Source organism: Hemitrygon akajei, chromosome 11, assembly GCF_048418815.1.
Source record: "Hemitrygon akajei chromosome 11, sHemAka1.3, whole genome shotgun sequence".
Classification (NCBI taxonomy): Eukaryota; Metazoa; Chordata; class Chondrichthyes; order Myliobatiformes; family Dasyatidae; genus Hemitrygon; species Hemitrygon akajei.
The window spans coordinates 51,701,904-51,729,427 of NC_133134.1; the positions used below are offsets into that span (position 1 = coordinate 51,701,904).

At 40.3% G+C, this 27,524-nt stretch overlaps 1 protein-coding gene across 1 annotated transcript; it reads left to right on the top strand.

The window, feature by feature from the left end:
• Positions 1 to 27,524, top strand: alkbh5 (alkB homolog 5, RNA demethylase). Its single transcript, XM_073060851.1, has 4 exons — positions 1 to 1,078; positions 23,378 to 23,458; positions 24,030 to 24,185; positions 26,551 to 27,524. The coding sequence occupies exons 1-4, from the start codon at positions 339 to 341 to the stop codon at positions 26,744 to 26,746; spliced, it is 1,173 nt and encodes a 390-aa protein (XP_072916952.1). The 5' UTR covers positions 1 to 338; the 3' UTR covers positions 26,747 to 27,524.

Sequence of the window (27,524 nt, forward strand, 5' to 3'; positions counted from 1 at the left end):
GTGTTGGCAGAACTTCCGGTGCGATGATAGGCTGAAGCCTGAGCGTATGTGGAGGGTCGGGTGGAAGCTACTGGTATTCCAGAACTCAGGATTTGTAGTTTGGACCATAGGCGCGGTTAGTTCATGGGAGACGTTAATAATGTGAAATACCTAAGCTGCGTTCGTCGTTGTATACCAGCTATGGGAATACGCAGCCGAATTCGGGCCGGTTACTAAGGGGAGCAGTGGGGAGCATGCGCAGTGGCTGGCCGCGGTCAGCGGTTCGGCCCACCCCTTGGTCCCGCCCCCCGCCCCTGTAACCCCGCCTCCCGCCGTGGCCCAGCCCCTTCCCGGCCAAGATGGCGGCAGGCGGCTACGCAGACTTGAGGGAGAAGCTCCAGTCGCCTCACCGCGAGAAACAGCGACTGGCCTCGGGAGCGGCGCTGTACAACGGCCGCAAGCGGAAACACGAGGCGGAAGCGGGTGATCCCAGCCTGAGTGGGGCGTGCAGCGGCGAGGAGTACGAGCACGGCAAGTATCACAGCGACTACGACGATGATCGGCTCGGAGAAGCCCGGCGGGTGAAGCAGGGCATCCGCCAGGTGCGCCTCTTCACCGCCGACCAGTGCACTCAGATTGAGACGCAAATCGACAACGTGGTTTCCCGGGCCGAGAAGGGCATTTACCGTGATCACACGGTGGACAGGGCCCCGCTGCGCAACAAATACTTCTTCGGGGAAGGCTACACCTACGGCTCGCAGCTGGAGAAGCGAGGCCCCGGTCAGGAGCGCCTGTATCCCAAGGGAGATGTTGACGACATCCCTGAGTGGGTCCACGACCTAGTGATCAAGAAGCTGGTCGATCACCGCATTATCCCGGAGGGTTTCGTCAACAGCGCCGTCATCAACGACTACCAGCCTGGTGGCTGCATCGTCTCGCACGTGGATCCCATCCACATCTTCGAGAGGCCTATCGTTTCCGTGTCCTTCTTCAGTGATTCGGCTCTCTGCTTTGGCTGCAAGTTCCAGTTCAAACCCATTAGGGTGTCAGAGCCAGTATACTTCTTGCCTGTCCGAAGAGGGAGTGTTACTGTGCTCAGGTGAGTCGGAGTGAGAACCTTAAATACAATAACATTGTATTTGGTGTGTATTTCAAAAGTTTCAGGTCGACCATGCCTTGTTCTGGCTGAGGTGTGTCGTGAGAGTTTAAGATTCCGTGGCTGGTTCGTTGCTTTCTGTTTGTAGGTATGTGTGGCTTGCGGGGGGTTGAGGAGAAGAATACATTGAAATGACAAGAAAGAAAATACTGGAAATAAGTCAGGCGGCATATGGAAAGAGGGACAAGTAACATTTCAGTTTCGAAAATCATCAGAATTTCCTTAATTTTTGTTTAATTTCAGATTTTCAGTGTCTGTGCTGTTACATTTTCAAAAACATGATTTGGGCCAAAAGTAGGGTATTTAGAACTTCTAGCATCAGTGGTATGTAAATTTGTAGGGTTTTGGTTTCCTGTAGATGAAGATTTTTGCATTAGGACAGTTACAAGTTATTGTAACTTCAGAAGATCAAAGAACATAAGCCTGTTTGGCAGTGATTTTTTTTTTGACAGTGTGTTGCCATGTAGTTATTTTCCTTTTTGAATTTTCTACAAGAAATTTAGTAATTTTAGTTCAGAAGTGTTTCATTAGATCTTTATGCAGAGCAATAAAATTGTAAACATGAGATTCTGCAGACGCTGAAAATACAGAGTAACATATTAAAAATGTTAGAGGTTCTCAGCAGGTGAGGCAGCATCTATGGCAGGGGTTCCCAGTCTGAGGTCCATGGGCCCCTTGCTTAATGGTATTGGTCCATGACATGAAAAGGTTGGGAACCCCTGATCTATAGAAAGGAATAAACAGTAGGTGTTTTCAACCAAGGCCCTTCATTAAGACTCTCTAATACAATTGCAATCTTGTTTTGGTGAAAGTAACTCGTGCACTGGAGTGAGTTTATATGGATTTCCAGAAGGCCTTTGACAAAGTTTCACAAAAGGAAAGCATGCCATTTGGCCTCTAGTTTCTGCTCTGCCATTCAACAAGATCACAGCTGACCTTCAATCTCAGTAACTTTCTAGTTTTGGTTGTCTTTGCTATCAAACAATCTCTCAATATCTGCCCTGAACCTGTATGGCACTTTTCTATTTAATACTTGCTGAGTGAAGAAATTTTATTTCTGTCCTAATAGGCCAACTGTTTATTTTGAGGTGGTTCTTGAAATCTAGATAACCTAGGCAAAGGAAACATTAAACCTCAATGTCCTCGCAATAATGTGGTTGTGCTAAAATGCAGTTAATGTGCATACCCTTCACTTAGTAGTTCAATTGCAGAGCATCCCAGTGATGAGAACCTTAATTTCTATATCAGCTGGAGGAGGTAGAGGTGCAAAATCACAAAGCAGTACAGGTGATTTAATAAGCAAGTCGGCAAAACTGGAAAATGGGTTTCAGTAGTTAAGTCTGAGCTTGTTCATTTGGATAGAAAACCAGATCTAACTTTGTCTTTTATAAGAGTTGAAGCTGTATTCATCAGTGCAAAGCTTTTAGACCACATTGTGCGTCATGTGGGTTTCTCTAGCTGGAAAGGATATGTACTAAAGCTTCAATAATCAGGCATCATTGATGCTTTGGTAGTGATCAACTCGTAGATTTTATGCTCCATTGGCTGTTGTTCCTCTTAGTACAAAACAGTTTAATTTCATTTTTTCTTGTAAACCTGGTAAGTTTACAGGTAGCAGGAAATACACAAAAACTCTGCTCCAGCTGTAAACCTACTTGTGTCACTGAATCCACAGTGGTCAAGCTTGTGCTTCATATGCACATCGAGTCTACCGTCTGGACTCCATTCCTGGCTGCATTCCAGATCTCAAGGCTTTTCTCCACTTGTCCTGCTCAGATTCCTGTGTAAGAAGTGAAGACTCATGCTGGGTCATCAGAATTTCTGAGCAATTGAGTGCTGTGTTGTCATTGGAATTAATACATATTCATTAGGTTGTCAACATGAGAATCTTAATTACATTTGTATTTCATGGAATGGTCATAATTATAGCATAAAATCCAAGCTCCCTCAATTAAATTTTAAGAGGAATCAAAAAGATAAAATGTCCCCAGCTAGTAGCTGGAACAAGAGAATAAGCATCAAAGTTGGGAAGAAAAGTTTTTCACAAAAGGTAGAAGATGATAGTTCAATTAGTTTTTTTTTAAAACTAAACTTTTTTTCAAGGAAGATATGAAAGGTAGGTGGATAATGTTGGAACACAGTCACTCATGGCTGTACTGGTTTATGGGTCATACGGCCTTTTACATACCCAGAAATTACAACTAATTGGGTTTTTGTGCTATGAATCGTCTTTTGGTCAGAAGTCTTTCTGCATCTACTTCTCTCCTGGAAATTTAGAATTGAATCCATTATCCTTGCTGGAAGTTCATTTTCATTATGAAAACTTGACTTGCTAAAAAAAAATTCTATTATTTGGTTTTGCTATTTGTATAAATTTGAAATCTTTAGTTATAAAGCTCCCAATTGTGTGCAGTAGTTCCCCTATAAAACATTAATTTAAAAAACTTAATAAATATCACCTGTAATTTCCATGGAACATTAATCAGTCTTGATAGCAGCTGTGCAGTTGTGTGAATTTAATGCAGATAATAGTGTGATTGAGTGTGAAAATGTAATCTGTGACATGCCACAAATTACATTGGTCAAGTTGACTGTCCCCTGCTAAGTGAAGATTGAGGTGGTAAGGAGGAAAATAAAGTGTTGTTGTTTTTTTTTTATGGGACAAGGTCATCATTTGGAAGGTGTTTTGATTAGCTAATTGGCAGCAGGTTAATAGGTTATATATCTCTAACAAAAGTTTGGGGTTGGGTTGGAATCTAATACTGGCTAGGAAAGAGAAATCTTTGTGCATTTAGTAGATGGTCTCTGCTTTTACAGTTCATTAGTAGGATGTTTAGGCTGATGGATCTTATGCACACCATACAGATTACTTTGTTCCAGTTGTATAAAAAAGCAGACGACCATTTGGCCCCTTAAGTCTGTTCTACCATTCAGTAATCGTTACCTGGCACTAGTGTGATGTGAATGTTACCTGCCACTTTCCAGTTCAGGCTTGTAGTCTTGGTGTCACTACACGCAGGCATGGACTGCATTCAAGTTTTGGGGAAGTGTAACTTTGAACTTTATGCTGAAAGGAAGATAATGGACAATATGGCTGAAGATTGAATGGATGATCTATATTGAGGAACATTTGCACTGTATCCTGAGTTAGGTTGATTTACTACAACCCTTCCACTTTTTCTCGTGAGATATAACTACGTTCATTGTTTTGATACCATTGATTTCAATTGTACGGGTTTCTCAAGGTGCTGACTTCATCTCAAGGCAGTCACCTCATCTCTGGAATTCAGCAGTGTTGAAACCTGGAGCCAGTGAGCCCATTATTAGAGATTAGCACTGTTGATGTCACTTCCATCACTTTGAAGCTAGCTGATGATTAGCTGGATTGAATAAATCCTATTTGTGAGTAGGCATACCTGTGCAATTTTACCTATTATTGGATAGATGCCAATATTTTAACTGCACTCAACTAGCTGTCTTGCAGCATGAAAGCAGGTCTTTCTGCTCAGCATATCCACACCACTTGCATAAGCTAGTTCCAGCTGCTCATGTTTGGCCTACAGCCGTCTAAACCTCTCCTATCCATGGATTATCTAGATCATTTTTAAGTGTTGCTAATATGCCTGCTTTAACCACTCTTGTGGTACATGTCACCATCCATCGTTGGTCTGCTAAAATGGTCACCGCTGCCTGACCTGTGTTTCTCCAGCATTTTCTGTTACTCTAGTTTTCCAGCATCTGTAGAATCTCTTGTGTTTATGTTGACTTACCTGAAGTATTCTGCAATGTATGAGAGAATCAGCTATGGTTTCCTTTTTCGTCGGTGTACTGGACCACTTGAAGCTTGATAGCTGAAGACTTTCTGTCTTGGCTGGAATTTTCCCATGTGTTTCGACTGGTTATTAATGCAGGCTCACATGATGAAAGGTCATTTGTGCCGTGCACTGGATATCCTTGGTTACCTTTAAATAACTCAGCAATGTTTCAGAGATTGAAAATTGGAGAGAGAAGAACCCCAGGCAAAGCCAAGCTTCATTCATTTTCTTTCCAGATCTTGAGCAGTCTTTCCTCAAACCAGAAGTATTTTGTGTGTTTTTTTTTCCCTCTCATTTTTTTTGAAGAACAAGTAGGAGCACAAGAAGGCCATTTTGCCTCTTGAATCTTCTGCATTCAATAAGACTCTCGCTACTTTTCCTTTTTTATTCAGTTGCAGACTTTCAATATACATCTCGCTTTCCTGACCTTCAGAGGTTGTTCAGATTTTTCTTGTTGGTACCCTAGTAAACTTTGCCAGATCACTTCTATAATAAATTTGTACTTGTATTTGGATTAAGTTTATAGTTTTGGCTTTGAAATCTGTTTTCACTCCTTTAATATATGATGCTGAACTTGTACTGTTATACATTATTCCCTTCTGTTACATTTTGGTTGGCTTTATTTGCCGCATGCATGTCAAACCACACAGTGCAATGCATCGCTTGCATTAGATCAAATCGGTGAGCATTATGCTGGGCATCCCTCAGAGTTGATACACCTCCAGTGACACTTTAGCTTACCCACTGCTGACTAACCCTTTGGAATGCAGAGGACACCTGTGCTTCTAGGGAGAACATGCAAAATCCTTATAGTGGAAGGATTTGAACTGCACTCTTGCAGCTGTTGTACTAACTGCTGTGCAGCCCCATCATTACTGTATCACTACATCTCACTATTTCTCTTCAGCTTTCTAGGTTCTTTCCGGCGTACTCTCCCACCTCAACTTCCAATATTGAGTTTAAAATCTTGTCTACAATATTTTCATTTGATTTACCAGGCCAGGTTAACAAATTTCATGACAGATGTCGGTGATATTAAATTTAATTCTGATTCAATGGCTCTACTCAACTTCAACTGAAGCTATAATCTGTCCATATGGATAACCTCCCTATTACTAGTGCTATTGTCGGAGCCAAGGTTTTGCAAATGAAATTACTTTTCAAAAATGACTTTCCAAGCCTGTCTGGTGTATTTAAGATTGTATCAATTGGTACTTAGTTTGGGTTATAATCTCCTCGTTAATTTAACTGCTCTCATGCCCTCAGCAAATGTCCTTTCTTCTACCCGTGTTGGGTTCGTGCATAATCACAGCAACTGGATCCTTCCCCTTCTCCCAGTTTCCTGTCCAACCAAGAGAAAATATTGTTAATCCTACTACCAGATATGATTCACAGCCTTTGATATTCAAGTTTGTGGTTACAAAGTTTCTATTCCCCTGATTTTACTCGCCCTGGACTTCTGGCACATTCCTTATAACTCCAATTTTTTTTTTTGCCTTTACAACTATCCCACCATCCCTTCCCCCGCATTTCTTCCCCGAGTAGTCCTGAAATCTGCAGTCTGATTTGGCTGGTTTACTCATCCACATTTCTCTTTTGCACACCACCTCATACCTGCAGTACTGTGCAAAACTCTTCAACACATTCCTGGCACTCTGAGGCTAGGGTGCCTAAGATGTTTGCACCTTATTTATCAACCTGGAGCAGAGAGCGAGAGTATAAATCTGGCAGGAGCAAAGAATATTGTGGGTTGGGGGGGCAGAGGAGTGCCAGGGTGTTTGGGGGTACAGACACACCCAACCCTAAAGCAATAGGCAAGGTAAATTGATTCCAAATAATTGCTTTATTGATCGTTACACAATATCTCTCTGCTTCCCACTCCCTCCCCTCTTCCTGCCCCCTCCTGCTGTCAGTCCACAATAGAGACCCATATCAGAATCGGATTTATCATCACTTACCTGCATAATGAATTTGTTTTTCTGGAGCAGTACAGTGCAATACATAAAATTAACTCCAGTACTGCAAATGCAATAGATGTGTCTCCTTCATTGCTATATCCTGGATACCCACACCTGCCTGACTCCATTTTGCTCTTTATTTTTCCTGAAGGTTGATTAAATAAATCTAAAGTTCTTCTAATCTAAGGGACATGTCTGCATGTCTTTTTCTCTCTGCTCTGTTGTGGTCTACAGCTTAGATTCCAACAGTTTTGAGTTGAAGTTCCCTATGCTGGAAACATTTTCCAGAGACTAAGTTCTTGGGGACCACATGTTATCAGTCTGCAGCTAACTGCCTTTCAATCTCAGTTTTGTTTTATGTAATTGTTAAAGGTTTGAAATTTTTAGCCAATTTTAGAATAATTTAAACCAGCCCTCAAAGAATAAACCAGCCAGTCATGCATACCTTTTTTACCTTTTTTAAACGCTTGGTCCATTCTCTTGTGACTATGCACTTGCTCTCTTTCTGCCTTAAATTGTCACATTACATGAAAGGCATATGTCTTGTCAATCTGATATGATTATAGATTTCTTGGAATTGATAAATTTCTTTGTTGAATGTTGGAAACAATAACCTGACTAGCTTAAGCATTTTAGCACTGTACAGTTTTACAATGGACAATAGAATACAATCTTCCAATAGAAAGTGAAATGATCAGGTCTTTAATGTCTGCGTAGAATTGGATGCAAGAATCTGTATACTAGCTTAGTACACTTGTGTGTTGTATGGTCTCTGTAATTCCTGTTTTATATTATTCCTCTAATATTCTAATGAAAAGATCTGATAACCGTTTAAGGGAAGTACTTATTTTGGTAGGGCTTGTCCATTTGTTTTGGTTACTAACCATTCCAATATGTGTTGGGGTAATAACCAGCTAATTTTGCTGTTCTCTCCAACAAAGACACATTCTTTGTCTTTTGTTATTTTTGCAGAAGACCCTAACTAGCATTTTAAAACAATGGATAAATTCCCAGATCCAGATAAAATAAATCCAAGACTCTTAAGTGAACCATGTTTTTAAAAAAAAACACCACATGGAATTTGCTTCTCACTTTTTTCTCTTTGGCTATGGAGATGGTTTCAGAGGATTGGAAAATTTCTACTGTCACTATTTAAGAAAGGAAAAAGGGATGCTATACTAGTCAGTCTAATAACTGCAAAAATGTTCAGAGGGACAGCCTTGAATTTTTAAGAGTTGATGGAATTGCTTGATGTTTCTCCATTATGGTAGTGGGAGAGAGATTGGAGGAATTGTAGTAAGTGTACCTACTTGTTATTTTCATAACAATTGCCATTTTGTGTGATTATCAAAAGAGATAATTTTGTAAAGATGTTTTGTTTTGGACTCTTGATTGCACATTAAGAACAATTGATAAAGCAATGTCGAATTTTTGACATGAACAGTGATTATTCTAAACAGTTAACTTGTAAAGCTACTGTAAAGTTATCAGCTTTCAGTATGACACTGGAGCATCTACATTGAATGTACAAGTCATACAGATCATTTCTTGGGTTACAAGCAAGTTCTGTTTTTGTAGATGTCCATGAATTGAGTTTGCTTACGAGTCAGAAAATAACTCACATCTCCTCGGTTGTAATAGATACTGTTAAAAGCACAACTGATGAAGAACGATTACTAAAAGTTTTTTTAAAAAGGCAGAAAACTAGGGCAAATGTATGTACGCCATATTTTTGAATTTAATATTGTGGGAGCTTGTTCATGTATACCAGTGTCCATAAGTTGGGCATTTGTACTCTAGGGACAGTCGTAGAGGGGGAAAAGAAAGATGTATAGTAAGTCCTCAACTGAGTTTCTATAAAGTTAAAATTGGTGCAATGTAATTGCATGAATTGTGAATTCATTGAGTTTTGGTTATGTGACTATAATAGTTAAATTTATACAATTGTAATCTGGGCAATGATGACAATGTCAAATTCATTAAAGGCTGTTGTACTGAGCAAGATTTCTGTTCTTGGTAGTAATGTTTGTAATCTGCCTGTGTTGTACATTCTCAATTCAGGAAAATGGAAATAAATAATATAACCACAAGATATAGAGGCAGAATAAGGCCATTCGGCCCATTGAGTCTGCTCCTTCATACCCTGGTAGCTGATTATTATCCTTCTCAACCGCATTCTCCTGCCTTCTCCGTGTAAAAATTTCACACTCTGATTAATCAAGAACCTAGCAACCTCTGACTTAAATATGCCCAATGACTTGGCCTTCACAGTTGCCTGTGTTAGCGAAGTCTGAGTTGACTGAAAGTTTAAGCTGAAGTGGATTTTTGTTAGATCCATGTACAGGTTTGCCCCACTATTCAAAGGTAGAGCGTTCCTATGGAACGGTTCATAATCTGGAATGTCGTAAAGTGAAAAAGCAATTGCCATTTATTTATATGGGAAAAATCTGTGAGTGTTCAGACTCAAAAAATAACCTACCAAATCATGCTAAATAACACACAAAACCTAAAATAACAGTAACATAGTAAAAGCAGGAATGATTTGATAAATATACAGCCTATATAATGTAGGAATACTTTTATTCCTACATTATACTTTTATGTCCACTTATGTCCACCACAGCGAAAATCTCATGCAAACGCTCTCTGCAGCACTCACGGCAGAAACAGACGGCGTAAGTGCTCCCCGCAGAAGCACTCTTTCCAGTAACCTTTAAGCTATGAAGCTACCAAATAACACATAAAAATACCCAAACTATATAAGGTAGAAATAATGTATGTACAGTGTAGTTTGACTTACCAGAATCGAAAAGAGAGCGAGCACACTGATGATGGTGTATTAGGCTGCGTCGTCGGAGGTTGGGGTGGTGGGAGGTAGAGGAGACTGGGGTGTCATCTCATTGTTGTCTGTTTCCATCAGGGCAAGCAGGTCACCTTCTATGTCTGCCTACCTCAATGTTGAAGGTCGAGTTTCGTTATCTGCTGTGGCTGTTTTGGAAGGCTTGAAAAACGACAGTATGCTTGACTGCTTAGCCTCGCGCATCTTTCTATCATACAGTTCTTTGTAAGCACTCAAGCCATCCTGCAAATATGCCCTAAACCTACGTACCCCTTCAAAATTAAAGTAGTTATTTTCTGCAATCATTGCAGCGTTATCAATCGCAGCAAAAATCTCACGCAATTACTTCCCGTTCAGTTCCTGGGTGTCTTCACTTTTGGGCCGTTCGCTACTGCATTTGGCTTCAATTGTTATCCTTTCCTCTTCATCAGCTCTTCATCTCTTAGTTCTTGGTCATGGGATGCCAAAACCTCTTCAACATCATCTTCATCAAATTCCAGAAACCCAGCCTCCTTAGCCAAACTATGTCCTTACTTTATTCTCCACGATCGAAATGCTTAATTATGTCTAGTTTTACGCTGTGTAACACCCTTATGCACTCTTTTAGGCTTTTCCGATACCTTAGAACACACCTTGCTAATGGATGTACAAAATAAATCGACATAAAGCACAGATGCTCACAGGCACGTGTTTAAGCAATGCCGGATAGAATGTAGTTCCGGGGGAAGAATTTGGCTGCTCGGCCATGCGCTGCCTTTTTTGTAACAGTGAAAACACCTTCTGTTAGCGAAAACAGGTTACTAATGTAGGTCTTTCGTAACAACAAGTTGACGTAAAGCGAACGTCCGAAAAACGGGGGAACACCTGTAATTGGGGTTGAAGAGTAGATCAGTCCTGATATCTAGAATGATGAAATTTTGTTAAATATTTGGACTAGAGGAAAAGGTTAGTGGCAGAGGTGTAGGAGGAAAGAGCCTTATGTATAATAGTTTGTTTACATATGTTACCATGTTCTGCTTCAGACTTTTATTCTAAAGTAGTTTAGGTCATTCTAGGATGTTCTTGATTTAAAGCAGTTTTCTAGAAAGAACATCTTTGATTAAAGGAACCAGCTGCTGCTGCTGCTAGTCACGCGGTGACTTATTTCAAGCAGGTGTCTATTCTGAGATCTTCCATGTGGGCCATTTGCCAGTTCTCTAGAATTTCAGCCGTGTCCCGTGATGAAATTCAGAAGAGAAGCAACACTAGATGTGGTAAACGGGGAAAAAACATCAGAATTGATTGAAGTTGAATGTGTTGAGGGACTTGTAAGCAAAAATAAACAATCTCTATCGGAAGGGAGAGCTACTGGTAATATTCTTCAGTCTATTCTCTATCTTGTACAAAGCATATTTGAGCAAGAACCTGTACTTGCCTGGGGCTCCTGGCAACATGTCAGTATTCAGAAGGAATTTTGTATTTACAGGTAGTCTGAGAGGGTTATTTAGGGTGTTGGTATTTGTGGCAAGACTTCCCAATAGTACATAGTCGTGGGAAGGGATTGAATTATTTACTAATATTTGCAAGGTGAAGGGAAGGGGAATCTTAGAAAGGGTCAATGTTTGAGAGTGGGGTGGGGCATTGTATTTCAGTATCTATGGAGGTTTTGTTCAGGCTTGGTCACAATGTAGATTAGCAAAGTAAAAAGCTTGAAAGCAATTTCAGTAAGAAGTATTATTGACAGAGCAAAGTGTTATATCATAAATATCAGTAATATTTTAGCTGTTACTTAACCTGAAATCTTCAAAATTATAATATATCTAGGAATTATTTCACCCATCTGCATTTCATCGTCAGGCTAATTTTGTAGTTAATAAGTGTGGTGTTCAAAATGAATTTTGATCACCCTGTGAGGTTTTGTAATAGCAGGTGGGCAGGAAAGTTTACTTCCAGACAAATGGTAGCCTTTCTCTTCTCTCTTTTCCTGGCTCTTGTATGTATTGAAACTTGTTTGTTACAGTTATAATGAAAGGTCATTGACCTGAAATTTTACATTTGTTTCTCTTTGCACAAGTGTTCCTATATATCAAATTTCCAACAGTAATCTTTTATGATCACCTGGCTGTATATAAATGAGCCAGAAGACCATATTTTTCTTTTTTTTGTATATAACCATATAGGTCATGCTCATTTAGAGTATGAACCAAAGACAGCAAAGGTAACTGGCTTGATTTTCCTCATTTTTCCTATCCTAGTCAACATGGACAAGGGCTCAAACCTAAACTGTTTTGATAACATATGCTGTGTTGTGACTGTCTAAAATTGAGCCACATAGACACTTACAAAAATATAAATGTCTTTATTCACAAGGAACACCTTAGAGAGAGTGTCCAAGAAAATCTCACTCTTCTTGACACATTGTTTTATGCTTGAATACAACAATAAAAGATCAACTGCAGTTTCAGTTGCTTTAACATTTGGAAACTAGGTGGGTAAATTTGCAGAGTTGCATGTTTACAGTGACAGTACATCTCAACAAGCAAACCCCTTTGAATATTCAATAGTGCTGTCTGTTCCAAAAGCCAGACACCCAACATATTCCCCATTTATTAGTGTTGAAAGATGGCTCTATGGATATACAACCAACCTAAACTATACCTTGAGTTACAGGGATGCATCTTTAACACATACTGTAAGCAGGAGCATTCACTTATTGCCTTGCGTAATTTCAATATGACAAAATCAGAATGATTAGTTTCATTAGCCACAAAGTATCAGTTAGAAGTTAAATTGTACAGGTTTTATTTCCTGAAGATGGGTGTTCATGACAGGTCATGTATACTTTTGCTCTCCATAATGTCATAACTCCAAAATGATCCATAATATGCTGTAAAGTACCTTTGCCAAAAGATTCATGGAGATTCAGGTTTAATATTACTGGTATATGTCAAAAAATTTGTTGTTTTGTGGCAGCAGTACATTGCAATACATAATAAAAGCTATAAATTACAATAAGTGTATATAAAGAGAAAATGATTACAGGTAGTCTCCGAGTTATGAACATCCGACTTGCAGACAAATTATGAACCAAGGAAGGGGGACACCGTCCGCCATTTTAAGTCTGTTTGCAACGCTGTCCGCCATTAAGTCATTGCCGTTGACACTGTGTTAAATGTGTAACTTTGTATTTGGCTTAAATTTTTCTTAGCAAGATTCACCTTGACCCACCCCCCATTGGCAGGTGGCGCAGTGAGATCAGCAACGGGCTGGAGAACAGTGTTTCCTGAGTTCAATCCAATAACAGACCGCTCCTGTGTCAAGTTGATGTCGATCCAGTGACTCCCGTACCATCTGTGCCACGTTAAAGTCGAGCATGCAACTCGACCTCGTTTTTAAAAAAAAAACACTGCCCCCTCCAGTTTAAATTCCCACATGGAATATTGTGGAGTATCAAACACAGTACCCAAACCCAGCACAGCCCCCACTTGTCCCATTTAGCCTGTCTCAGTGCGGTGGACTTTCGGACCCGGGGAATTTAGTGTGGTGGTCCTTAGGACCCAGCAGACCTCAGGACCCGCTGCCCACAGTGTATCTGTTCCATTGATGGGAAGCGATCGCGATTGAAAATAAAGTGGAAATAATAAAGCATTTGGAAAGAGGTGAAATGCCATCGGTCGTTGGAAAAGCGTTAGGCTACATTCAGTCAATGATCGGAACAATCTTAAAGGATAAAGTGAGAATAATGGAGCATGTGAAAGGCCCTGCCTCGATGAAAGCTACAGTTATTACTAAGCAACGCAGTGGTTTAATTATTGGAATGCATATGTTTCTTAAGTGTTTTGTATGCATAGAAAGATAAAGTATATGCTATATACTAAGAAAAACGTTTGACTAACTGACACTAAATAATACCAGATATACTTGTTCCGACTTGCATACAAATCTGGTTTAAAGACTGACTCAGGAACGGAACTCGTACGTAACCCGGGAACTGCCCGTACTGCAAAAAGGGGGAAAATAGAGGTTGTGTTCATAGGCTCATTGTCCATTTAGAAATCTGATAGTGGAAGAGAAGCTGTTCCTGATCTGTGTGTGTCGTTGGGATTCTGTACCTTGTCCTTGATGGTAGCAATGAGAAGAAGGCATGTTGTGGGTAATGGGAGTCCTTAATGATGGTTTCTGATATTTTGAGACATCACTTTTTGAAGGTGTCTTGGATGCTAGGGAGGCTACTTTTACGAATTTCTGCAGCCTTTTCTGATCCTGTGTAATGGCAACCCTCCCATACCAGTCAATGATGCAACCAGTTGGAATGCTGTCCATGGTACATCTGTAGAAATTTGCAAGTGTTTGTTGACATACCAATTCTCAAACTCCTGTCATGCCGCCTTTGCAACTGCCTCAATACATTGGGCTCAGGATTGATCCTCAAGTGTTGACACCTAGGAATTTGCAAGTAAGTTGCAATGATAGTCACGTTATTGATGAGCACTTTGGGGAAGCAACACACTGCACAATGAGGTTGTAGTAGTGCAAAAATAATCACCTCCCAGTCTTCATTGCTATTTATATTAATACAAGGTTGGATGACTTAGCCACTTGGATCAAGCAAGCTATGTCTCTGTACTGGGACAACAGGAAATCTCTCTTGTTGAAAGACCCCTCTAGTTAGCTGAGTCATTAGATAATGTATTTGTATCTTTATCTGTACTATGCTGAGGAAATGGTATTCTTCGCTGACTCTCTTGCCATTCAGTATCTCTGAGTAGTGATGCTCCAATCTCAGTTTCTGCATTCTCCTTTGTATTGTTTCTCTGGGGATCATACTGAAGTTGGAATACAGTTCCCACTCATACCAAGTCTAAAGAAAGCTGTCATAGTTTGGTGTCACTGAAAATAGATGTGGATGATTTTGACTTCAAAATGAGCATTGTCTGCTTTGTTTTATTTCTTCCTCTGAAATTTATTTCTGTCAATTATTCTGTACAAATTTAAAATAAAATGGGTTTTATTTGCAGTTGCTTTTGTCATTTTGAAAGTAGTGCTAGTGTTACCTTTTGGGCTCTCCACTGTAATTACAGGGTAATTTAGTTTCCCACAAGTAGATCAATGGATGGCCAGAACTATTCAAATTAGAACAAACTGATTTAATTTAATGTTCTGTTAGATTGTATGTATATGTGAAGTGAGATGCAAGTAGCTACAGGATTTGATTATCCTGTGGTGTTCTGGTTTGCATACATTACTGACAATCACTGTCCACTTGCTGCCCACATTTCAGGGACCAGGAGTCTGCATGACCGAGAAGAGGGTGTTCCAGGTACAAGAGATGAAGTGCTGTATTTTAACATAATCTGCAATCTAGTCGGCAGGTGTGAAATTCTTGAATACATAAGTCATGGTTTTTGAAAGTTTAATTTTTAAGCATTTTGTTGGTCAGTGCTGATGTTTGGTGGCAATAGAAACATAGAAAACCTACAGCACAATACAAGCCCTCCAGCCCACAATGCTGTACTAGACAAGTACATACTTTAGAAATTACCTGAGGTTGCCCATAGCCCTCTATTTTTCTAAGCTCCATGTACCTATCCAGGAATCTCTTAAAAGACCCTATCGTATCCGCCTCCACCACCGTCGCCGGCAGCCCATTCCACACACTCACCATTCTGCATAAAGATACTTATCCTTGACATCTCCTCTGTACCTACTTCAGCCCTGGGGTGGGGGGAGGCGGGGGGGGACCTTTGACTATCCACACGATCAGTGCCTCTCATCTTGTACACCTTTATCAGGTCACCTCTCATCCTCCACTGCTTCATGGAGAAAAGGCAGAGTTCACACAGCCTATTCTCATAAACCATGCTCCCCAATCCAGGCAACATCCTTGTAAATCTCATCTGCACCCTTTCTACAGCTTCCACATTCTTCCTGTAGTGAGGAGACCAGAACTGAGCACAGTACTCAAGTGGGGTCTGACCAGGTCCTCTCGGCTTCTAAACTCAATCCCACGATTGATGAAGGCCAATGCACCGTATGCCTTCTTAACCACAGAGTCGACCTACGTAGCAGCTTTGAGTATCCTATGGTCTCGGACCCCAAGATCCCTCTGATCCTCCACACTGCCAAGGGTCATTCTGCCATCATATTTGACCTACCAAATGAACCACCCCACACTGATCTGGGTTGAACTCCAACTGCCACTTCTCAGCCCAGTTTTGCATTCTCTTGATGTCTTCGCTGTAACCTCTGACAGCCCTCCACATATCCACAACAGCCCCAACCTTGGTGTCATCAGCAAATTTACTAACCCATCCCTCCACTTCCTCATCCAGGTCATTTATAAAAATCACGAAGAGAAGGGGTCCCAGAACAGATCCCTGAGGCACACCACTGGTCACCGACTTCCATGCAGAATATGACCCATCTACAACCACTCTTTGCCTTCTGTGGGCAAACCAATTCTGGATCCACAAAGCAAGATCCCCTTGGATCCCATGGCTCCTTACTTTCTCAATAAGCCTTACATGGGGTACCTTATCAAATGTCTTACTGAAATCCATGTACACTACATACATCTACTGCTCTACCTTCGTTAATGTGTTTAGTCACATCCTCAAAAAATTCAGTCAGGCTTGTAAGGCACAACCTGACTTTGACAAAGCCATGCTGACTATTCCTAATCATATTATGCCTCTCCAAATGTTCCTAAATCCTACCTCTCAGGATCTTTTCCATCAACTTACCAACCACTTGTCTATAATTTCTTGGGCTGTCTCTACTCCCTTTCTTGAATAAGGCAACAACATCTGCAGCACTCCAATCCTCTGGAACCTCTCCCATCCCCATTGATGATGCAAAAATCATTGCCAGAGGCTCAGCAATCTCCTCCCTTGCCTCCCATGGTAGCCTGGGGTACATCTTGTCCCGTCCCAGAGACTTATCCAACTTGATGCTTTCCAAAAACTCCCAACACATTCTCTTTCTTAATGTCTATATGCTCAGCCAACTACTGATTTTTTGCAAGCCTTTTTAAACATTGAAAATGCCATAACACAATTTGTATGTTTTATCTCTGATATACATGATCTATGCTTCATTTAATGTTTAACTTTGAACGTGAAATTTGTGTGTTTTTGATCTTACCTGGCCTTTTAGAACTTCCATTTGAAAGTTTGTTTGAACTTCACTAAGCACTCAAACTTGTGACATTTTAAAAATGGTTTTCTATTTGATAGTGCTTAATTGTGTTTTCAGATGTACAGTTGAAAGTGGTTTTTGAGTTCACCAACCTATGGCAGTGCTAATTAGTTAACACCAGAGGGCAGAGCAGACTTGTACTCTGAAGGTACACACTAAGATTACAACACTTAACTTCTGGCTGTTTTAAAATGTTTAGTTTGTCCAGTGTCTTTCCCCCCCCCCCCCCCCCACATAATGTGCAGGGAGAGGGCAAATTCTGTCCAAGTGAAAGAAGGCAATACCTTGATATCTCAAATGATGCCATTCAGTGGACCACAAAAAGAGATCCAAGTTGTCGTTGTAAATGATGTAAGGTCAAAAGTTTTGTGGAAAGACTTCTGGTAGTTTGCTCAATTCATTATTGTCGAACTAATGAGTACTTAATGTCATCAGGAATCTGAGTGACATCAACTTCGCTAGCTTCCATCCTGCCTTCATTCACTCGGATTATTTCTGACACTTCCTTCCTCACTCTGCATCTCTATCTCAGGTAAACTATCCATTGCCATCTGTTTTAAACCCACTGACTCCCACAGCTATCTAGGCTTGCACCTCTTCAGCTTTTCAAGATGGCCAATTCCTCCATTTCTGCTCTCATGATGACTCCTTCCTTTTCAATCTCCTAACTTCTGCACCCAGCAGATCAATTTTCTTCATTTCCACCGGCTGCTACATAATCCTACCATCATCCTGCAAGGACCACCCTCCACAACTTCCTGTTTGCTTGTTCCCTGTGCAACACTTGTCCCTAAACCACCATTCAGGGACCTAAATGGCTCTTCCAAGAGAAGCCAAGAACCACATGAACCTCCTCCTAAATTGCCTTTTGCATTTGGTACTTGTGATGTGGCCTCCTCTACATCAATGAGACCAAGTGTAGATGCTGTTTTGCCAAGCACCTACGCTCTGTCTACAATGGCCATTTTGAGTTATTGGTATTTTAAGGGTCTTGAAAGTGGACTGGGAATCCAGGTGTAGTGTTAGGCCTATCAAAGGCGCTTTCAGGGGTGCCAGCAATCTGATTAGGTTTCAATTCCTGCTGCTATCTGTAAGGGGCTTGTACATTCTCCCAGTGACCACATGGCTTTCCTCCGGGGGTTCCAGTTTCTGCTCACATTTCAGATATGTACGGTTAGAGTTAGTGAGTTATGGGTGTGTTGTTTTGATACCGGAAGTAAGGTGACAAGTGTGGGCTGTATCCAGCACCATTCTCAGACTCTGATCGTTTACGCAAAACACTACACATTTCACTTTGTTTTGTTGTTTTGATGTATATGTGCCAAATATAGCTAATCCCTTTAAGTGAAGTTAGGAACATTCACATTAAAAGGGTTTTAATAGTAGTTTGGAACTCCTCTGCCAAATTCAGACAATACTGGTTTTCTGTCACTGATTTTATATCTGAGTGAGGTTTTTCTTAACCAGATACAATGTCTTTTAGAAGTATTTAGCTACCAACCTATTGTTCATATAAATAAGTCAAGTCACTTTTTATTGTCAATTCGACCATACTGCTGGTACAGTACAAAGAAAAAATGAGACAATGTTTTTTCAGGACCATGGTGTTACATGACACAGTACAAAAACTAGACTGAACTACGTAGGAAAAAAAACTACACTAGACTACAGACCTACCCAGGACTGCATAAAGTGCACAAAACAGTACAGGCATTACAATAAATAATAAACAAAACAATAGGGCACTAAGGTGTCAGTCCAGGCTCTGGGTATTGAGGAGTCTGATAGCTTGGGGGAAGAAACTGTTACATAGTCTGGTCGTGAGAGCCCAAATGCTTTGGTGCCCTTTCCCAGATAGCAGGAGGGAGAAGAGTTTGTATGAGGGGTGTATGAGGTACTTCATAAATAAGAATTACAATAAGGAATTTTGATCAATTTAACTAAGAATTTTTATTTAAGTATCACTTGTTTGTTGAGCTAAAAAAAAAAGGAACATTGTAAAGCATGGAAAAACCGAAATGTCAGCAGTTCCGTAAGACATGGGAGTAGAATTAGGCCATCTGGCCCATCTAGTCTGCTCCGCCATTCAACCATTGCTAATCCTTTTTATTTCTCCTCCTCAACCCCAGTTCCCAGCCTTCTTCCCCCTAACCATTGATTCAAAAATTCAGAAGTATTCATTCCCCCTTTGCTCAGGACTTAGTTGAACCACCTCTTGCAGCAGTAGTCTTTTTGGATGCCTATTAGCTTTCAACAATGTTATGGAGCAAGATTTGCCCATTCCACCTTGCAAAATTGCTCAAGCTGTGGCAGGTTAGTTGGGAAGCAGCAGTGGACAGCAATATTAAGGTCTTGTCAGAGATGTTTGATCGGATTAATGTCAGGACTTTGACTAGGCCACTTGGACATCAAATTTTTTCATTTGAAGCCACTCTATGGTTGTGCTGGCAGTGTGCTTTTGGTTGCTGACCTTCTGAAAAACAAGCTTCATCCCCAGTTTAAGCTTTCTGGCAGAGGTTAGCTGGTTTTATCCAGGATCTCTCTGTATTTAGCCGCATTCATCTTCCCATCAATCCTGACCAGATTACCAGTTCCTACTGCTGAAAAGCATCACCATATCATGATGATATGGTCATATGTCACATATATACAGCATATATGACAAATAAACACTTCTCAGGCTTCCAGCTGGGTACAGGAATCAGAATCAGGTTTATTATCACCGGCATGTGACGTGAAAGTTATTAATTTAGCAGCAGCAGCAGTTCAATGCAATACATAATCTAGCAGAGAAAGGAAAAAGATAAATAAAATAAAACATAATAAATAAACAAGTAAATCAATTGAATATTGAATAGATTACAGGCAGTCACTGGGTTACGAACGAGTTCCGTTCCTGAGTCAGTCTTTAAGTCAGATTTGTACGCAAGTCGGAACAAGTACATCCGGTATTATTTAGCGTCAGTTAGTCAAACGTTTGTCTTAGTATATAGCATATATTTTACCTTTCTGTACATATAAAACACTTAAGAAACGTATGTATTCCAATAATTAAACCACTGTGTTGCTTAGTAATAAGTGTAGCTTTCATCAGGGCAGGGCCTTTCACATGCTCCATTATTCTCACTTTATCTTTAAAAAAATTTCTGATTGTTGACCAACTATAGCCTAACGCTTTTCCAATGACCGATGGTGTTTCACCTCTTTCCAAACACTATATTATTTCCACTTTATTTTCAATCACGATCACTTCCCATCAATGGAACAGAAACATTGCAGGCAGTGGGTCCCAAGGTCCGCTGGGTCTGAAAGTCCACTGCACTGAGACAGGTTAAGTGGGACAATTGGGGGCTGTGCTGGGTTTGGGTATTAGATCCTCCTTAATATTCCGTGTGGGAATTTACACTGCAGATGGCAATGTTTTTTACGAGGTCGAGTTGCGAGCTCAACATCAACCCGACACGAATGGTACAGGAGTCACTGGATCGGCATCAACCCAACACGGGAGCAGTCTGTCACTGGATTGAACTCGGGAAACTCCTTTCTCGAGCCTGGTGCTGATCTCACTGCACACCAGCTGACTGGAACGGGGGTGGGTGGGGGGGAAGAGGGGTCAGGGTGAATCTTGCTAAGAAAAATTTAAGCCAAATACAAGGTTACACACTCAACACAATGTCAACGGCAACGACTTAAAATGGCGGATGACATTCTCCTTCCTCGGTTCGTAAGTATGAGTTGTCTGTAAATTGGACGTTCGTAACTCGGGACTACCTGTATTTTAAAAATGTACAAAAACAGAAATACTGTATATCTAAAAAAGTGAAGTGGTGTCCAAAGCTTCAAAGTCCATTTAGGAATCAGATGGCAGAGGGGAAGAAGCTGTTCCTGAATCGCTGAGTGTGTGCCTTCAGGCTTATGTACCTCCTACCTGGTGGTAACAGTGAGAAAAGGACATGCTCTGGGTGCTGGATGTCTTTAATAATGGATGCTGTCTTTCTGAGACACTACTTCCTAAAGTTGTCCTGGATACCAAGATGGAGCTGACTAGATTTACAACCTTCTGCAGCTTCTTTCAGTCCTGTGCAGTAGCCCCTCCATACCAGACAGTGATGCAGCCTGTCAGAATGCTCTCCACGGTACAACTATAGAAGTTTTTGAGTGTATTTGTTGACAGGCCACATTGCTTCAAACTCCTAATAGAGTATAGCCGCTGTCTTGCCTTCTTTATGACTACATCAATATGTTGGGACCAGGTTAGATCCTCAGATCTTGACACCCAGGAACTTGAAGCTGCTCACTCTCTCTACTTCTGATCCCTCTGAGGATTGGGATTGATACATGTTCCTTCGTCTTACCCTTCCTGAAGTCCACAATCATCTCTTTCATCTTACTGACATGAGTGCCAGGCTGTTGCTGCAGCTCCATTCCACTAGTTGGCATGTCTCAGTCCTGTACGCCCCCTTGTCACCACCTGAGATTCTACCAACAATGGTTGTATTGCCAGCAAATTTGTAGATGGTGTTTGAGCTATGCCTAGCCACAGTCATGTGTATAGAGAGAGTAGAGCAGTGGGCTAAGCGCACACCCCTGAGGTGCGCCAGTGTTGATATGTTATCAACATGTCATCGCTAGCGAAGCGGATATGTTATCACCAATCTGCACAGACTGTGGTCTTTCGGTTATGAAGTAGAGGATCCAATTAGTGGGAGGTGCAGAGACCCAGGTTCTGCAACTTCTCAATTAGGATTGTGAGAAGGATGGTATTAAATGCTGAGCTATAGTTGATTAACAGCATCCTGACATAGGTGTTTGTGTTTAGCTGGTCTAAATGTAGCTTCATTTGTGAAATTGAGCACAAATTAAAGGTTATGTTGAACCATGTGTAGAATCTAGTTGGATCACGAGTATTGTATTTTGTTCGTCATAAAGGAATTTGGTAACTGAAACTGGCTTGCTTTAGCAAAGAAAAACAAGAAAACATAGATATGTTATTTAAGCTAATGAAATTTTAATACCAAGTAAGGAGAATTGGGTTTTTGTTGGTAGGGTGTAAATTCAGCATTTGAGTTCTATAACATTTAAGCAACATAAATTAATGGGACCAGTACTTGGTGCAGTGTGAACATCTGCCATGTGGCAAGTATATATTGGCCTTTTGTGGATCAACCAGGGTTCACCTACTAGAAAATGCCATTCCCATTAGGAGTAGTGAAGTTTTGTGTGACAGTAGACTCCTGTATGATGTAATGTCTTTGTATGGTTTACCCTGAACAGCTATCAAATTTATCAATAATTTTGAATGCTTCTGAAGTCCTTGGCATTTGGGAATATTAAGAACCTATTAAAATCAATTAAACATTTTTAAATTAAAATTTCTCAACATTAATTTTTAAAAATCATAAGCTGATATTTGTTCCCCATAGCTTTCACTCCACTAAGATAATTAAACTTGTTTTTCACTGTTACACAAACTCAGCAGGCAGATTCCCCAGCCTCCCTGCTGGAAATGGTACCAAGGTTCAAGCATCATTACTGACCTCTGGGATCTCTAGCATCTGGAAACTCCCAATGTAGCATGACATGTAAGTTTGAGAATTCATTTGAACAGGAGTCTTGAACTTGCTGGCACTTGCCAGCAATTTAACAAAAACAGCAGTGGAAAGCTAGAAAAATCATTTCATATGACTATTGGTTTTATACTATAACCAATGTGTTAACTGAACATGAGGTGAATATGAAACTTGATAAGAGAAGAGGCCAGGTAGTATGGTGAGAACTATGTAGTAGGGTTAATTGGTTGCTGCATCAAAGAGCCAGCATGGACATGTAGAACATAAATGCTCTCTTGTTCATTCCATATGTGTGAGAGGCTGCTGCTGTTCTCATTACTACCGACCTAGATATTCGTGCTAATGTTTTCTACCAACAGGCAGCTAAGTGTTCCTCCTGTAGAACTTGGCAATGCTAAGATGTCTTACCAGTTCTCATCCTCTGTACTTTGGTACATGAGATTTTACATTTATTTCCGGACAGATTGTGATTACACTTTCTAGAATCTTCTGTATATAAGCTAGTTCTGACCAGTGTCTGCTGTTGTAACATGTTAGTTTGTGTATCTTGCAGTTTCCTAACTTTATCATTGGATTCAAACCAGTATGTAAATATTGGCAATAATTGATACTTGTCACAAGATATTACAGTATACACTTGTATTTGAAGACAAATGTGAGATATTAAAACATCTTTAGAATTTCCATGTTCATTTGTGGCCTGCACAAAATGCCATGACCTTTTTTGTGCCAGTTTGTATTTGTGGCTTTGTGCAACAAAATGTGTAAATAATGATTATTTCCTGGCTAATCAATATGCAGTATAGTATTCTGTGCAAATACAACTATTTCACATGTTGGTTATTATGGTTGGATCCACTCACTCTTGACTTCTCTCTTTCCAGTGATTATGCAGCAGATGAAATCACTCACTGTATTCGGCCGCAAGATATCAGGGAGCGAAGAGCTGTTATCATACTCCGAAAGTAAGATTTTCTCATTTGTTGTAGTAGCTTTAATGCTATTTTTGTTTGTGTATGGTTAAATGCTGGTTTTAATTCTGGAATGGGGGAACAGAAAAATAATCTTTGGGTGCAGGAGATTGTGCTTTCTACACAACTGCAAGCAGCAAATGTGTAGGGAGGGAGAATCAAACTTAACATTTCAGGTAGATGATATTTCAGACTTCAGACCCCTTGCTTAATGGTATATGTCCATGGCATAAAGGTTGGGAACTCTGCTTTAGGCATTTGGTTATGAAACAGCAGCAAAAACTTTTTAATAATCTCAGCATACAGTGTCTTTTTCTCAGTTTGTTATTGTCTTCAATGTTATCTTTTACACACTCTCATAAGTCACCTTTCTTTCTACTGAACATCGACCTCTTGTGCACTAATCATTTATTTCACTTATTATTTAAGCTCTAATTCCCAGTTGCTTATGAAGATTGTGGCATAAGAGCAAAGATGTGTTGAACTGCATGTGCAGTAGTTTTGTGCATTTGTATTCAGTGGTAAGATTTGCTAGTTTTTATAAAATCATCTTTTTCTCCAATAGAACAAGGACGGATGCACCACGTTTGGAGTCAAAGTCATTAACTAGCTCACTGTTACCAGTTCACATGTCCAACAGACAGTTGAATAGTGACCGGTATCAATCATTACTGAAACAGAAAAGATCCCATCGGAAGGCTGATCCAGATGCTGCACACAGGTAGGAAGGAAGGGGAATTGTGTTGATTGGGGAGAGATTGTATGCTGGAACACACTGGGGAATTGTGCTGTGCTTGGAAGTTTTCCCTATGCTATCAGGGGAAGGAAATTTGTTGTATCTTGCATTGAGTGGAATGTAACTGTTATCAAACTGGACTGGAAGGAAGTTTCCTTAAGGTGAATAAATCCCTAGGGCCTGACTGGCACATTCTCGGACCTGTGGGAAACTGTGAGAAGTAAATGCAGAGGACCAGAATGGCCAAAATGGCATTGCTTTAAAAACAGGTAGCAAAACAGATCTCTATAAAGTGATCTAAATGAATTATGAATATAGAACACAAAATAATTGTTTTCATAAGTATTCACCCTCTTCAAGTCAGTATTTAGTAGTTGCACCTTTGGCAGCAACTATAGTCTTGAGTCTGTGTAGATAGGTATTAATCAGCTTTGCACATCTGGACACTACAGTTTTTCAACATTCTTTACAAAACTGCTCAAGCTCTGTTACATTGCATGGGGGTCATGAGCGGGCAGCCCTTTTCAAGTCCAGCCACACATTCTCAATTGGATTGAAGTGGCCACTCCAGGACATCAACTTTGTTTTTTAGCCACTCTTGTGTAGCTCTGGCTTTATGTTTGGGGTCATTGTCTTGCTGGAAAACAAATCTTCTCCCAAGTCAGTTTTCTTGCAGACGATCAGGTTTTCCTCCGAGACTTCCCTGTATTTTGCTGCATTCATTTTATCCTCTACCTTCTCAAGCCTTCCAGGGCCTGCTGCAGTGAAGCATCCCCACAACATGATGCAGCCATCACCATGTTTCATAGTAGGGGTAGTGTGTGGCTTACTCCAAATACAGCGTTTAGTCTGATGGCCAAAAAGCTCAATTTTGGTTTCACATGAAATCTTGGCTAGAGTTTGCCAGAAGGCATGTAGGAGACTGAAGTGAGTTTTTTTTTAAACCAGTGGCCACTTTTGCCATTCTCCCATCTCAGCCACTGGAGCTTGTAACTCCTCCAGAATTGTCAAAGGTCCCTTTGCACAGTCACTCAGTTTTTGAGAATGGCCTGCTCTCGGCAGATTTAGAGTTGAGGTATATTTTTTTTCCATTTCTTGATGACTGACTTAATTGTATTCCAAGGGATATTCAGTGACTTGGAAATTTTCTTGTATTCATCCCCTGACTTGCACTTTTCAATAACCTTTCTGTAGAGTTGCTTGGAGTGCTCTTTTGTCATCTTGGTGTAGTCTTTGCTAGGATACTGACTCACCAGCAGTTGGACCTTCCAGATACAGGCATACTTTTACTACAATCAATTGAAACACTTTGACGACACACAGATTTCCATTTAACTAATTATGTGACTTCTAAGAACGATTGGATGTGCGGTGATGGTTTGTTGTATTAAAGGGGGTGAATATTTGTGCAATCAATTAATTACAAATATAAAACACAATAATCTTGATCACTTTGACATGAAAGTCTTTTTCTATTGATAGGCGTTTAAAATAAATAAATAAATAAATAAATAAATAAAGCCAAATTACATCCACGGTGTAAAACTTCTTTTGGGGGGGGGGGGGGAGAGTGTGAATACTTTTTAAAGGCACTGTCTATGGACTTTAGCAAGACCTTTAACCAGGTCATTCATGGCAGGTAGATCATGTGATCCAGAGGGAAATGGGATTGGATTCATAATTGGCTCAATAGTAGAAAGCAAAGTGATAGTTCAGAGTTGTTGCTTTGACTGGAGGCCTGTGTCTACTGATGTGCCACAGGGACAGTGCTGTGACCTTTGTCATTTACGCAAATGATTTGGATGTGAATGTGCGAGGCATAGTGAGCTATTAGGAGAGGTTGGATAAACTAGAACTTTGTTCCCTTGAATGACCAAAATCACAAGGGGCATGAACAGGGTGAAAGAGCATATTGTTGCCTGCAGGAAGGTGGTGGCAAAAACAAGGCATAGGTTTAGGATCAGAGGCAACAAATTCAAAAGGGACATCAGGGACAGCTTCATGCAAAGGATGGTGTGTTTTGATATGTACTGCTGGAAATACTGATTGAGGAGGGCACATTAGCAACATTTAAAAGCCATCTGTACATGGATAGGAAAGGTTTAGAAGGCTGTGGGCCAAATGCAAGAAAGTGGAACTGGCTCACTGGACAACAGTCAGCATGGATAAGCTGGGTCTAAGGACCTATTTGCTTTTTGTATGACTTGATAATCGGTTGATTGGAGTGTTGTCAACTTGTGATATTAAAGTAATAAGCAATGGTTAGAAGTGTGTTAACTCTTGAATGCACTTGCCATCAATTTGTGGTATGACAGAAACTGACTCTGGTTCTATTGCTTCCTTTACAAAGGCCTAGGATTTTGGAAATGGACAAGGAGGAGAATCGGCGATCTGTTATTTTACCAAAACATCGCAGGAGGAGTGACTGTACCACAGAAAATTACTGGCGAAAGGCGCATGATTGTGTGGATGAAGAAGATGATGAGAGTGGTGAAGGTGGAGTAGCAGGTAGTCCAGTCCGAAAAGTAAAAATGCGACGCCACTGATTGGAGAGAGGAGATAAAATTGACTTTAACTTGAAGGCTGAAGGTCAAGAAATGCACTACTCGGTTCTGAAGGGGACAACTCAACAGCAACTTTCAAATTCAAAGAGCAAGTTTTTAAAAAGAAACACTCTTTAAAACAAAAGGATTTTATTAAGCTCCTCGAGGGTGGAAAGTGTCAGGAGATTGCTGTTCTGTTACAGCCAGGTGGCCTCTGTTTCATTCAACCTTTGTTAGTCGGTAACATTGTATAGCCTATTTTCCCATCTTTTGTTTTATGTATTTAAAACCCGAAATAACTCACACAGCTCTGTGTTAAAGAAAATTGTTTAAAATATATATTAATTAATTTTTTTTTAAACTACAATTTTTTTTGAAATGAGAAGCAGCCAGAGTATCATGGTATCACATGCGCTTCTTCAAACTTCAGCGCTTCCGTTGTTAGGGTTGCAAGTTTTGGGAAAGTTCCCAAAGTGATGTTAAATGTATTGTTGCAGAGGAACTCTTACTGAGAGCAAATTTTGTTTCCATGTATGGGGAGGGAAAGAAAGCTGCGTGTTGGCTTGTAACAAAGTTGTACAGTTCTAGAAAAGTTTAATGTACGCAAAAGAATGAGTTATGTAAATGAAAATAGGTATTTTATGTAAAAAAAACAAAAAAACTTTTAATTTGGGTAACTGTCAAAAAAAGTTTGCCTGTCAGCAGGGCCTTTGACCTGGATGCTTGCTTTATCTCTTGTACAAATGCTAAATTTGATTAAATGCAAAGAGCATCACTTTAA